Source organism: Mauremys reevesii, linkage group 26 (assembly GCF_016161935.1).
Source record: "Mauremys reevesii isolate NIE-2019 linkage group 26, ASM1616193v1, whole genome shotgun sequence".
Classification (NCBI taxonomy): Eukaryota; Metazoa; Chordata; order Testudines; family Geoemydidae; genus Mauremys; species Mauremys reevesii.
The window spans coordinates 4221661-4235271 of record NC_052648.1 but is presented as its reverse complement, the minus strand read 5'-3'; the positions used below and the strand labels follow the sequence as shown (position 1 = coordinate 4235271).

Below are 13611 nucleotides of genomic sequence, written 5' to 3'. Positions count from 1 at the left end.
ACAGGTCTCCTGACTCCCTGGCTAGTGCTTGGAGCCCAGGACAGTCTGGGGTTATTTGGGTACACCCCCACTTTGAGCTGGAGCAGACATATCTGCACTAGGAGCTACCATGCTAAAAATATAGTGGGTGGTGCGAGTGTTGGGAGAGGCTAGATGCCCTGTGTACAATCCCGAGCCACAATTCACACCTCCAGCTGGAAGTGTGGACGTACCCTAGGACTGAGCCGTTGCTGCCTTTAATGATGCGTGTGTTCTTCTTTGCATTAAAGCAGCGAGCGCTTGCATTTAACAGTCACATGGCAATCTGGCCTGCTGGCCAGTCACACTCCACTCGCTGCAGGCTGCTTCCCACGACTCCGTGCATCCCTACGCAACAAGACACCGGCTCTGTGCAGCGCCTGGGCCAGCAGCCCCGAAGACCGACACAAGGAAGGCTACACACGCTGCAGAGTTTGATCAACCACTTTCCCTCCCCTTGGAGAAACTTTTCAATTCAGCGCCTCTCCTCTTGCAGACGGTCACCCCCAAGGAGCAAACCCAAACTCCCCATCTCCCCCTCACAAACAAACCCAATCAAGTGGGATTGGACCCGGGTCATTAGGCCATTTGCAGCTCCACTTAGTCTTCGGTTGCAGAGAGCAAGCTGTCTCCGGAGCACAGCCGGCCTGTTCTGTTCCATCCTGTTTTCGCAAAGGCGGTGAATGGGCTCCGCTGAACTGTGACTTCGAGCTATCCAGCCCCTAAGGTGAGGAGGGTAGTAACAGCACTTAATTTGTGCCAGGGTTGAACCCCGGCACCTCGAGGCTTGGCCGTTCATAGCCCCGGCACCTCCGGGGGTGCTGCATCTGGTCCGAAAGTAAAAATATTGCTTGCGCCCCGGTGCCTCTTTCATTACAAAGCAAGCAGTGGTGGTAACCCAATGCTGTTTGTGTCGAAAGAAAGAGCGAGGCTGCGTCCCAGCGCCCGGGCCATTCGGAAAGGCTGCGGTTTAGATAACGGGCTTTGCCTGGGGACTCGTTTGTCAAAGGGCAATTGTCTCTCTCCCATCATCACTCCAAAAAAAACAGGGGGGGCCCACACCCTCCAACCTCACGCCTGGCCCAATCAGAGTGGGCACTGGCTGAGAGCAGGGCCTGCCTTCCATCCAGGATGACCCTGGGCACGAGCAGCCAGCAAGGATTGGGAGGATGGGATCAGAATCAAAGGGGGTGGATTTCGTAATGGGGAAGGGGGTCCCTAAATTATATTTGCACCAAGGCCCTCTGGGGCCTTGGTGGGCAGCTGTCTTCTACTGGCACTGTAAGCTCCGAGGCAGGGCCCTGGGGCTGGGCTTCAGCTGGAGCGGGGGGAGGGGAACCAGAGCTCTGATGTCTCCCCCTGTGTTACCCGTACCACTCGCAAAGCAAGCCCTGAGCCCCCCCCAATTCAGATAAGTGCTTCTCTACACTGGAAAGTTGTTTCAGGCTGAGATAGTGTGTGCATTTAAACTGCAATAACTCTTCCTGAATACTTGTGCTGGCATCAGGCAGGCCGCCCCCCGCAGCTTGCCGCCCCAGGCACACGCTTGCTGCACTGGTGCCTGGAGCCGCCTCTGCTCCCGCTCCTGAGCTCTGGTCTGTGTGCGCTGGGCTTCCTGGAAGGGCAGCAGACACCACCACCCATAGCATTTGCACCCATATTCAGGCTCACAGCAGCCTGATGGGGGAGATAAGTGCTATTATTCCCATTGTACAGGGAAAACAGAGGTGACTTGTCCAACGACATCTAGTATTGCCAGTAGCAGAGCTGCGAAGAGAACCCAGGAGTCCTGATTCCCCCTCCCCTCCAAGCCCAGGAATAGCACCCAGGGGTCTTGATGCCCCATCACCTGCTCTAACCACTAGACCCCCAAAATACTTTTCCAGTTTTCTGAGGATCAGCAAAATGGTCCAGGAAAGGTACCAGTGTACAAAATTAAGCCACTTCAAGTTACCAAAGAGGAATCATTACGTTTAAAATCCCCTGCAGTGTCAGGCAGTTGCCAGTAATTTTTAGATCTAGTTCACAAAATCTCCTAACCACTGGACACTATTGCTTGTGTCGCCACGGCACAACCTTGCAATTTCAGCTTTGATGCAGGAGTCCTCTTAGCAGGTTAATTCCCGCTCTGAATAACCGAACACATTTTATTAGTCTTTGACTTTCTTGTCTTGGGGGGGAATCAAGTGTCAGTTCTGGTTCTTTGCCCCAACCCCGTATTTATTCTTCCCATTGCACAGATGGTTGCACAGCGACTCAGTGGCAGAGCCAGGAACAGACCCTTGGCATCCTGAACCTATCGCCACCCGTGCAAAGTTTGAATCCAACACCAGACTTGGATGCGTCTCATCCATCTACCGTTCAAGGTGAGTGTTCTGCATGGCTACTTTAGACCCCAATTCCTGCATTTAGGATAATCATTTACAAATAACCAGCTCAGAGTTTAAGAGATGCTCAGTTCTGCGTGTCAGTCGAGCCTCTTACCCTTTGTGTTTTCCAATAACATTATCAGCGGCAGCGGCAGGATTTAGACAAATTAGCTACAGCCCAGTCAGTCTGTATCGCTGGCCCAGTCTCTGAGCTTCCAGAAAAGAGTCAATCTTCTACTTCTACTTAACCCTCTGAATAAATATCTGTAATCAACCTTGACTGGGAATGGAGATATAATTGTGTTTGTTTTACAGATGACTGGCAAATGTGTAACGATGGAATTAGTTGAAAAAAGACTGGATTTGCTTCTAATGCGAGTGCACACTTTATCCGATATCATTGTTTGTGGCGGAGGAGCCAAAGACTATGGGCCGAGTTTTGGCCTGGCTATTGCGAGATGCTCCCAGGTCCAGGGCATTCAAGGGCCATCCTACCAGTGCAGAGGGCTCCCCTGGCTGGCATGTTGTGGGCTCTCTGCAGGGCCAGCTTCAGGCACCAGCTCAGCAAGCAGGTGCTTCGGGCGGCCAAGGGGAAGGGGCAGCACGTCGGGCTCTTCGGTGGCAATTCGGCGGCGGGTCCCTCAGTCCCTCTCGGAGGAAAGGACCTGCCGGCGAATTGCCGCTGAAGAAGAAAGCAGCGCGGTGGAAGTGCCACCGATCACGGCTTTTTTTTTTCCCCACTGCTTAAGGCGGCAAAAACCCTGGAGCTGACCCTCGGTCTATGCACACTCGGCTCCCAGCCCCTAGCTGAGGGACTGGGTTGGGGGTTGTGACTGGACCAGTGTACTGCCCTGCAGCTGCTCTATTTCCCAGAGGTCAAGGGAAACAAAGTGTAAATTAGAGCAGCCTCAAGGCTGCTCTAACTTACTCCCCGGGCCTCCATAACCCCAGAATACAGCGAGCACAAAGATGGCTGAAAGTCATCCCTGCCCCAAAATAACTGCAGATCAGGCCTCAAACATGCAGGGATGGCCACACCTCCAGGCGGGCTGGCCCCCTCCCCTTTGTTAGGTCCTCCCAGTCTAACATGCAAGCAAAGCACTCTAGTCACCCCAGTTCCTGCACAGATGTAATTGAAGAGGTTCCCTGCTGCACCGTTTCTCACCTGGGGGCGCCGACACTACTAAGACACAGCAGGATTTTGCATGTTGTACTCAGTGCTGATCAAGAATCCAGCTGCAATTTCTCATCTTACATCACTGAGATGTAGATATTTTAATTTTATACTTATACGACACTGAAAGCAGGATAAAAATCCACATTTTCCCCACCGGTAATCAACCAAACATATGGGATTTAGGGCCCCGATCCCACAAGTCATATCAGGTAGACCCGGGACCCGTGTAGATCACATTTCAGACCCAGGGCCTATCTTTTCTTCCTCACGGCAATATCCTTCAGCAATTAATTTTTACAGGGAATAAACTATTATCTCACTCGCTGGTTGGCCATTTTTTGTTCAATCCAGTCTGTCTTTGGAACTGATTTGTGCAATATTCCAAAGTCGTCCTCCCCTGCGCCTGATAAATATCACGTCTGTGCTCATTTGTCTGATAATGGCCTTGAAACCCCGCTTTGTGGACTCCCCCCCACCCCTCCTTTAAGCTGAGTGCTGCGATTCACCGTTTGATTAGAAGAAACCACTGGCTACAAATCAGTCTGCGGAAGGTGTTCTGCTCGGTCAGTTTCAATGCACCAGAGGCAGGGTAGCCAAGTCACAAATGCATGTGGAGAAGGGTTTTGTTTTCTATCACCTCAGATTACACACAATACTTGGCATTTCAAGTTGTGAAAGAAAAAAAAAGAGAGAGGGGCAAAGGACTGACAATACAGACAGAGGGGGGTTTTTTGGGAAGGAACAAAATTAATTTGATTGAAATCTGGATGTTTCAATTGCACCCACATTTGAACACCCCCCCCCCCACCTGTTGCTATTTCTCTCTAGCAGCTGCACAGGTATGTGCAGGTAAGGAGGTGACAAAGCCGGCTCGGTGCCCCGGATTTGCAGTGGCGGAGTGGGCTGCAGAAAGCTTCCATTGCTAGATAAATAGAACGTCCTTGAGTTTGATTGTAAGTTCTTTGGGGGCAGAGGCTGACTTTTTGTTCCGTGTCTGTGTAGCCCACAGTGCAACGATGTCCTTGGCCGTGCCGGGAGCTCCTCGGCGCTATCGCAACACAAAGAAATACATAATAGTAAATAAAAACAAAGGCCGGAGCAGGCTATAAATATCCACTCTTGCAAAGGCCGGTGTTACAAATGCTTTACTGAAATCAAAGGATGGTGCTTAGATACTGTAGTGTTGAGTGCGGTATAAGGACTTACACAGAACACAACAGATCTTCTTAGCTGGGCTGTTGTTTCAAAGTGGTGATACTCAGACCTCAGTGATTCAGGAGCCAAATCAGTGATCAACGTTACCCAAAAGAGCCACAGGAGTGTGAATTCCGTGTTTCATTGTCTATCATACGATATATTCCTGTTTAAACAGTATGGCAGGGGAAATACTTTGTTTATATACTATTATAGATATTCTCAATTCTCACAGCAAAATGACTAAGTATGATTATTTTATCACCTACAATTGGTTAATAACAGAGTACAAGCATCCTGACTGGTTAATACCTTAGCTTGGTTAGTAATTAAATCACACAGCATTTTAATAGCATGTGCGGCAAAGAGCTGCAGGGGGCACATTGCAGCACGCGAGCCTCAGTCTGCGTATCCCTGTGTGAGGGGCAGCCTGATGGGCCCTGGACCTGGCTTGTTGGGTCAAATACTGAGATGGTGCTGAGCCCGGGTGACAACTCCCACGGATTTCACTGAGAGCTGCAGGTGCTCAGCACAGGGTCTGGGCTCTTTCCCCCTGTCTCTCATCCCTGACGAGTTGTTGCCAAACGTCTCCATCCGCCCTCCCCACAGAAGGCAGAACACGTGTTTGGGAGGAATTAACTCCTTGCCTGCCACTTCTGCTACAGGGCCTCTGCAACCCACCTCCATATGCCTGAGTCCTCTCGTAATCCATAACCCCCCCTGAGAATACCCCTTGCCAGTGCACAGTTGATGTCAAGACTCTGCATCAGTCCTGCTCCCAGCTCCTGGTATGGGGGCTGTGTTGGGAGCACGTATGGAGTGCAAAGCCCTACAGCTGTTCTCTGCTTCCCACAGGGGGCCCCAAGAAACAACATAAGTTACAGCAGCCCTGAGACTGCTCTAACTTACACCAGGGGCTGGACGTTGCAAGAATACAGGGAACACAAACGTATCTTAAAGCCCCCATAATCTCCCAACTCTACTCTCCAAGTGCAGGAATGGAGTAACAGAGAATCAGCCCCCTGTCTTTGACAAGAAGGGTAACTGACTCATGGAATGGAATCTCCATTGCAGTCAGCTATAGCCTTGTCTGTTATTATGATCCTTGAAGAGCCCTTGGAACTTAATGCAGATGGATTTTCAAGTTCAAGTATTAGCTTCACATCATTTGCCAGAGAGTAAAATAACCTCCCAAAGTCTATAGAAATGAAATTTAAATTCAGTTCCCTGGGAGCTCATTCATCCTGATTGCTGTGCTATTTTTCTCAGACAAAGCATTAATAAAATCCATGTCTGCAGTATTAATATCTGGCGACACAAAGCCAAGAGCTAACAGACACTCCACTTGTTCTTTGCCTCTGGTTTTTACTGGCAACTTGGGGTTTTTCTTCCGCCCTTCCGGGGTTTTTCATTAACAGAGCAGTAGAGCTGGGCAAAAATTTTTGACCAAAACTTTTTTGGGGCCAAAATGCAGATTTGGGTCGACTGAAATACATCACGAATTCGCATCGAATTTGCTGAATTGTTTTGGTCGGGAAACAAACAAAATTCTGAAGAAATCAAAATGTTTTGTTTTGATATTTTCAAAAGGGAACGGGTTGGTTTGTCAATAAAACCGCCTTCAGTTTTGCTTTTAGAAAACATTTTACAAAGCTCAAAATCTACACAAAACATTTAGTTTGACCTGAAACTATTTTGTTGTTGTTGCTTTCTGACTTGCTGAACTAGTCAAAAAAATTCATTTTGGGTCATCCTGAAACGATTTCCCCTCCAATTTTGCCAAACTGCCAGTGAACCGAAAAACCAGCTCTTTGCACAGCTCTGTCCAGGGCTGCCCGGGGTGGGGGTGGGGGCAAGTGGGGCAATTTGCCCCAGGCCCCGGGTCCTGCAGGGGCCCCCACAAGAATATAGTATTCTATAGTATTGCAACTTGTTTTTATGGAAGGGGCCTCCGAAATTGCGTTGCCCCAGGCCCCCTGAATCCTCTGGGAGGCCCTGGCTCTGTCTAGCAGCGCATCTGAGCCATGGTGCAGTTAAGAGCTTTGTTAGTGTTTCTGTTAGAGACGGGGCCCTGTCCTGCTCCCAGCGAAGTCAGTGGGATGGAAGTTCTACCGCAACAATGGAATGGGGTCAAACAGTGGAATGCTATGCCAGGATTTAAGCCCAGCAAAGCACGGAACGGGGCCTTAAATCGAGAGTTGCTGGAGACAACGGGCGCTCTGCCCAACCCTGCAAACCCTCATCCACATGGGGGCGAAACTGACCCCCTCCCAGGCACACAGCCAGTGCAAAACCCATGCAATAGCGATATCCTATTTTGAAGGCTTAAGTGGGGCTTGAAGGCTGCACGTCTTATACTGGCCCTGTGCATGGCGGGTGAATCACACCCAACCCCAGTCCAGCGGCGAACTTCCCATTGATTTCAATAGTGCAGGGTTGGGCCTTAAATTAAGGGGTTTAGTCACATGAGTAAAGGCTACTTGTGTGTGTGAAAGGTGGCTCCGGACACTGAAGAGCTACAAGTGCAAAAAAAAAAAAAAAAGGAAAGAAATAGCCAAGCTTTTGCTCCAGTGACACGAAGGCACTTTGTCTGCAGATATCCAGAGCGTTGTTCTCTAAGGGACGGATCCAAAGCCACTGGTGTCAGTAGGTGTTGATGCCAAAGGGTGTTGGATCAGGCCTTAAAATAGCCTGGTGCCTTTGTGGATGGGCAGGGATATGAAGTGAAAACCGACAGAGCTATTTCATTTCCAGTTCTCTACAGCTGCCATTCTAAGGTAGATCTATGGTCCCCATAACCGTAACATCAGAGCCCCTCACAACCTGCCAACGCATTTACCCTCACAGCCCCCTGGGAGGCGGGGCCTTGCTAATATCCCCATTTTACAGATGGGAAACTGAGGCCTGGAGCGGTTAAGTGATTTGCCCAAGGTCACACAGGGAGTCTGTGGCAGAGCAGGGAATTAACTTCAGGTCTCCTAAAGCTGAAGCTAAGTGCCCTAATCAGTGCACCATCCTACCTCAGTTGTTCCTGCCCCTTTCTACTCCTTGCACATTTCTTGAGCCTCTTGAGCTCTCATAGCTGATTGAGTAAAGCAAACAGATTTAAAAGCTCTTCTGTGCTTGTGGCCATGATAGGGTTTAACAGGTCACAAGGAAGAAAAAAGAATCAGCTTTTAAAAAGAGCCCCTAGTTAAGGATTTACACACACAGGCTCAGTCACACTTGTTGCACAGATCAGGATAAAAATATAAGCACTTTAAAACATTGCTAAACTGTGTATTTATTGGAACAGCCCTCAGGACCTATCGCTAATATTAATGCACGTTTTAAACCTGTCCAGTCTCACCTCCACTTCCAAGGAAGAATTTCCTTTGTGCATTTGCAGATTTGTCATTTTTATATTAAGTTGTTTAAGAACGACCGGTAAGCATTGCACGGGAAACTCACGCGCAAGCGAGCTAGCTGGTTAAAAATACAAAGGTTCCTTCTCTAGAAAGCCCTTGTAGGCAACAGTTTGAAACAATGTCGGTCCTAAAACCTAAAACACCCACACCTGCGGTTTGTTGCCCTCCCTCCCTTTTTCATTGTAATCACTAGCAGTAACTACCCAAGGGCAGGGCATTCCCAGGGATTACAGGCCAGCCGGGGTAAATGGCTTGAGGTTCTCAACTGGTCACTGAGCTGCACGAACGCTTGGAGACTGCTCATTGGTTTAATCAAACAACAAAGAAGAATTAATTCCCAAGAGAAGCCACTGGGATGACAGCAAAATCTGACTTCCACTGACCACTGACAGGAGGGCTTCAACATTCCAGCTTCAAACTCTCCTGAACTTTAGGGGGTACTGATCTAAGGCCCACGGAAGTAAAGGGGAGCCTTTCCATTGACATCAATGAACCCTTTGTATATTGTGAGCTCTCTGGGGCAGAGACTGTCTCTATTTGTTTGTACAGCACCTAGCACCACAGGGCCCGGATCCCTGACTGAGCGGCCCCTTTCTGCACTACTGCAATGCAAACAAGAAATAGTAAGAATAAGTGACCCTTGTTGGAGAAAACGATTGCTCAAAAAGACACATTCTAGGGTTTGAAGCACAACGTTTGGCTGACTTTAAAATCTCATTTTTCTCCAACATCGAGACGAGTCTGGAAATTTCACCCTGGCTTGGTTTAGCGCAAGTCCCGACATAAACAAAGCAGGGCACATGCCCTGCCCGTTATGAGAGCACGGCTCCATGTTAGGATCTATCAGAAATAAGTCGCAGGTCTATCCACCGAATGAGCTCTCACATCCGCTGTCATTAGCTTTATACTCCAGACTGACAAGAGAGCTGGTGAGCACCAGCTGCGATGGTGGACAAAAGCCCGGTAGGAGTAGGACTGAGACCCACCACGCTCGTTGCATATCAGCCCCCCCAAGGCCCGGACAGGGAGTAAACACTTTTACAGAACTTCCTTTGCAAAATGGGGCAGATTCAAATCCAAGGCTCTGGTCCTTGTTATCAATTCCTGAACTGTCTGGTGCTTAAGAACATAGAACGTGCACGCTGGGTCAGACCAATGGTCCATCTAACCCATTATCCTGACTTCTGACAGTGGCCGGTGCCAGATGCTTCAAAGGGAACGAACAGAACACGGCAATTTCAAATGATCCATCCCTTGTCATCTGGCCCCAGCATCTGGCAGTCAGAGGCTTAGAGACACCAACAGCATGGGGCTGCATCCCTGACTATCTTGGCTAACAGCCATTGATGGACCTGTCCTCCATGAACTTATCTAGTTCCTTTTTGAACCCAGTTCTAGTTTTGGCCATCACACCATCCCCTGGCAAGGAGTTCCACAGGTTGACTGTGCGTTGTGTGAAGAAATACTTCCTTTTGTTTGTTTTAAACCTGCTGCCTGTTAATTTCATTGGGCGACCCCTGATTCTTGTGGTCTGTGACGGGGTAAATAACACTTCCCTATTCACTTTCTCCACCCCAGTCATGATTTTATAGACCTCTCTCATAGCCCCCTTAGCCGTCTCTTTGACATCCTGAACAGTCCCAGTCTTTTTAATCTCTCCTCATACAGAAGCTGTTCCGTGCCCTTAATTATTTTTTGTTGCCCTTCTCTGTATCTTTTCCAATTCCAGTGTATCTTCTTCGAGATGGGGTGACCAGAACTACACGCAGTATTCAAGGTGTGGGCGTACCATGGATTTCTATAGTGGCATTATGGTATTTATTATTATCTCTCTCTTTCCTAATGATTCCCAACACTCTGTTCGCTTTTTCGAATGCCGCTGCGCATTGAGCGGATGTTTTCAGAGAACTTCCCACAATGACGCCAAGGTCTCTCTCTGGAGTGGTAACAGCTAATTTAGACCCCATCATTTTGTATGTATAGTTGGGATGATGTTTTCCAACGTGCATTACATTGCATCCATCAACAATGAATTTCATCCTCCATTTTGTTGCCCCGTCACCCAGTTTTGTGAGAACCCTTTGGAACTCTTCGCAGTCAGCTTTGGACTTAACTAACTTGAGTAATTTTGTATCGTCTGCAAACTTTGCCACTTCTCTGTTTACCCCTTGTTACAGGGAGGAGGCACCCCGCCGCCTGGTGCATCATGGCCAGAGCTCATTTCTTGACATGCCAAAGTCACTCTGGCAGAAGGTGTGAGAGTCAGGAATAATCTGAACATAAATCAAGAGCCACTGAAGACACTTTACCCTTTACAGGATCAGGCTCCAGGGAAGGAAAGGCCCAGTCCTATAAACCCTGAACTGATCTCCCTCATCACCTACCAGATATAATCCTGCTCCTGAGGTTGGTTTGCATGATCTAATGAAAACAATTCGCCCCTCTCTCCCATCCATTGGGAGACCCTCTCCACATTTCACTCCAGGCTCTTGACCCACCCATCACGTGCACTTCACCCCCAACTGCAAGAGGCGCCATTAGGAGCAAGAAACGCAAAGCTCACCCACACCACGAATCAAAGCCTGATAACCTTAAACCGTTACCTTCCCAGTTCCGGGCCCATAGCGTAGAAGTCCTCCAGGGCAGTGTTGCGGTGGGACCCGTCAATCCAGTACTCCACTCCGGGTTTGGAGGCAGGCATGTTGGGGGGCCGCAGAAAGGAATTTCCTGCTAGACGTGGGGCAGAGATTGGAATCTTGCTGTGACTTCCCACCCTCCGCACCTATTCCAGTGTCAAACATGCAGATGGACTAAAAAGCAGTTCTCGGGATTCTCTGGTGGAATAAAATTATATCCACAAATCTCTGTCCTTACGGACCTGCACGCTGGGCTTAGTCAGATCGATTCCTCCCCACTGTGTTTTTCATGATGTCTCTGCACGCCCCCTTATTTTTCCTGCCCCTTCATGTCTTTTCAATGCCAAAACCTGATTTTCATAGACTCTGCCAGCAATGCTAGCTGAGGCAGGGATCTCCCTCCATGCACATTAGGAGAGACAGCAAATATTCCTGCACATTGAGAATGGTCACTTTAGGAGATTTGTGTCTTGGTATTTTTCTCAGGAGACGGCAGAAATCAAGACATCAGTGGTGTCCTCTATTTCTGGAACATGCTTCCTTCTGCCGGTGGCTTGCATCATCCTGAATCCTTTCAGCTAGTTGCTCTTTGCAATTTGATTAATATTCATTTTGATTTAATTACCGAACGAACATAATCGCAGAGAAGGAATTGCTGCATATTGAAGCATTGCTCTTATGAATCCTTTGTGCACATTTGTCCCCGATTCAATGTTCGCTCTTTAAAGTTCCAAATATTTTGGGTCAGTTGGCAAGAAAAACACCCGCGCCTCTGACTGCACCTTCACTTCTGTTCTACTACGGTTCTGCTTCTTTGACCCAATGCTCAAGGCCCGTGTTGCAAATTGTCCCAAACTGGCAGGGCCATCCCAGAGCAACTCCCAGATTTGCAATCTTGGAAGATTTCCGATATGCGCTGAGCCACTGAAATTTGCAGCTTGTGGTCCCAGTCCTCTTGGCTATGGAAAATCCCAGGAATTCACATTTCAGATGCCTCCCTCGTCTGCAAAGAGAAGGCTAGGAAGAGGCAGACAGTTTTGCATCCATGCAAGCAATTCAGCACTGCATTAAAAAATCAGCGCACGGGTTTCTCTCTCGTTGTGTCATTCTTGGGGGGCTGGAGGAAGGCATAACACCACGCCCGGCAGCTGCAGCGTACAAGTGACCTTTACAAGAAACATCACCGATTTCTAGCCCCTCCTTTCTAGCTGGCTCTCTTGTGCCACCAAATGGCTCTTTGTTCTCACTGCAATCTTCTTCACAGCACAAAAAACCCTACCTGACAGCTGGTTCCTTAAATAACCCTGGTCATTTTACCCAATGCATTCATATGACTAGTATATATCATAGGAACAAATAGAGGCCTCCTCCCATCCAAGAGCTGAGTCCCATGGTGCTAGGTACAGACACAAAATAAAACCTGCCCCGATGAGTTTACAGAGGCTGGGGGAAAGGAAGGATTCTTATGCCACATTTACAGATAATACAGATAGAGCACTTTTCATCAATCTTTTGTTCTTTATGCAACCAAATAATATGTAGAAACCGCACCGGGGGTCCCAATGACAATGTTCACTAGCTACACACCCATGGTCTAGCTGCATACACATACTGCTGCTCGGCCGGGTTTGTAAAGCACAGAACCCAGTGAGCACCACAAGAGGGCTCACACACTATTTAAAGGGGGATTTCCAATTCCTCTACACGATAAAAACTGAGGTTCAGGGAGCTTGAGGGTGAGCTTTGCAAAAGTACTCAGGATTAAGCAAACTCTGCTCCTGCTGAAGTCAGTGATAAAAGTCTCATTGGTTGCAGTGGGAGGAGAGCTAGGCCTTTTGAAAGCTCCCATCCTCCGTGAGCTGTCCCAGGGTCACAAGCTGTGGCGGAGCCAGGAATTAAACAAAGATCTGTAGCCACCTGCATGGAGTTTGGAGAGAGGAGCACGGGTTGCAGGAAAGAAGTGTCTGGAGGATGTCCCAGATATCTGCCAGCACCGCGGGGCGTTTAACCCAGCCAACAGCCCGCTCAGCCTGCAGCTCGGATGGTCACCGCGAATCAATCATGAGGTTAGGCCCTGGTGTCAAGAGTGCTGGATTGTGGCTGCCTACAGGGATGTCTACACTACAGCCGCTCCACACAGGTACGGTGCTGCAGCTGTGCCGAAAGCTTTTCCTTTGCTGTAGTTCTCACACACACACACACACACCCTGAGAGACAGTAGCTAGGTCGAAAGCAGAATTCTTCCATCCGCCTTGCAGTTTCTACACTGGGGGTTAGTCAGGGCCAGATTTCTAAGTAGGCACAGTAGGCACATACCTAGGGGCACCGGCGTTCTAGGGGCGCCTAAAAGTTACAAGTGGGTTAAAAGTTCCATGCTTTATGGAAAACATGAAGGTCGGCTGTAGTTGGGGGCAGGGTGTGGGGAGGGAGGGCGCTGAAGATGCTGTGCCTAGCAGCATGTAAGGTGTAAATCTGGCCTGGGGTTAGGTCTGCTTTACCATGTATGTCAGGGGTGGTGAATTTTTCTCACGCCTGAGTAATATAGTTAGGCTGATCTAAGCTTTAGGTGTAGAGCTGGCCTAAGATATACCACATCCAGAATGTCTTTCAGCTGCCTGTCTGTCTATCCAGCCCCATACACACCCATCTAGCGACCTAACAGGATCTGCATTCAGATGGGACAGGTGAAATATGACTCCTCACAGTGTTGAAATGCATTTGGAGGATGGAGAGAAACCAAACTGGTTACATCCCTACCTAGAACAGAGTCTCAGCCATGCCCTGAAGAACAGAACATCCCAGACTGGAAT

General features: G+C 48.8%; 1 protein-coding gene across 1 annotated transcript in view; it reads right to left on the bottom strand.

The window, feature by feature from the left end:
- LOC120391518 (calcium/calmodulin-dependent protein kinase type IV-like) overlaps positions 1-11908 on the bottom strand; it is a 39958-nt gene extending 28050 nt beyond the window's left edge. Inside the window, exon 1 of the mRNA XM_039515188.1 lies at positions 10769-11908. Within this exon, the coding sequence (XP_039371122.1) occupies positions 10769-10866 (98 nt within the window). The 5' untranslated portion in view covers positions 10867-11908. The remainder of the gene's footprint in view (positions 1-10768) is intronic.
- Positions 11909-13611: the final 1703 nt, after the last annotated feature.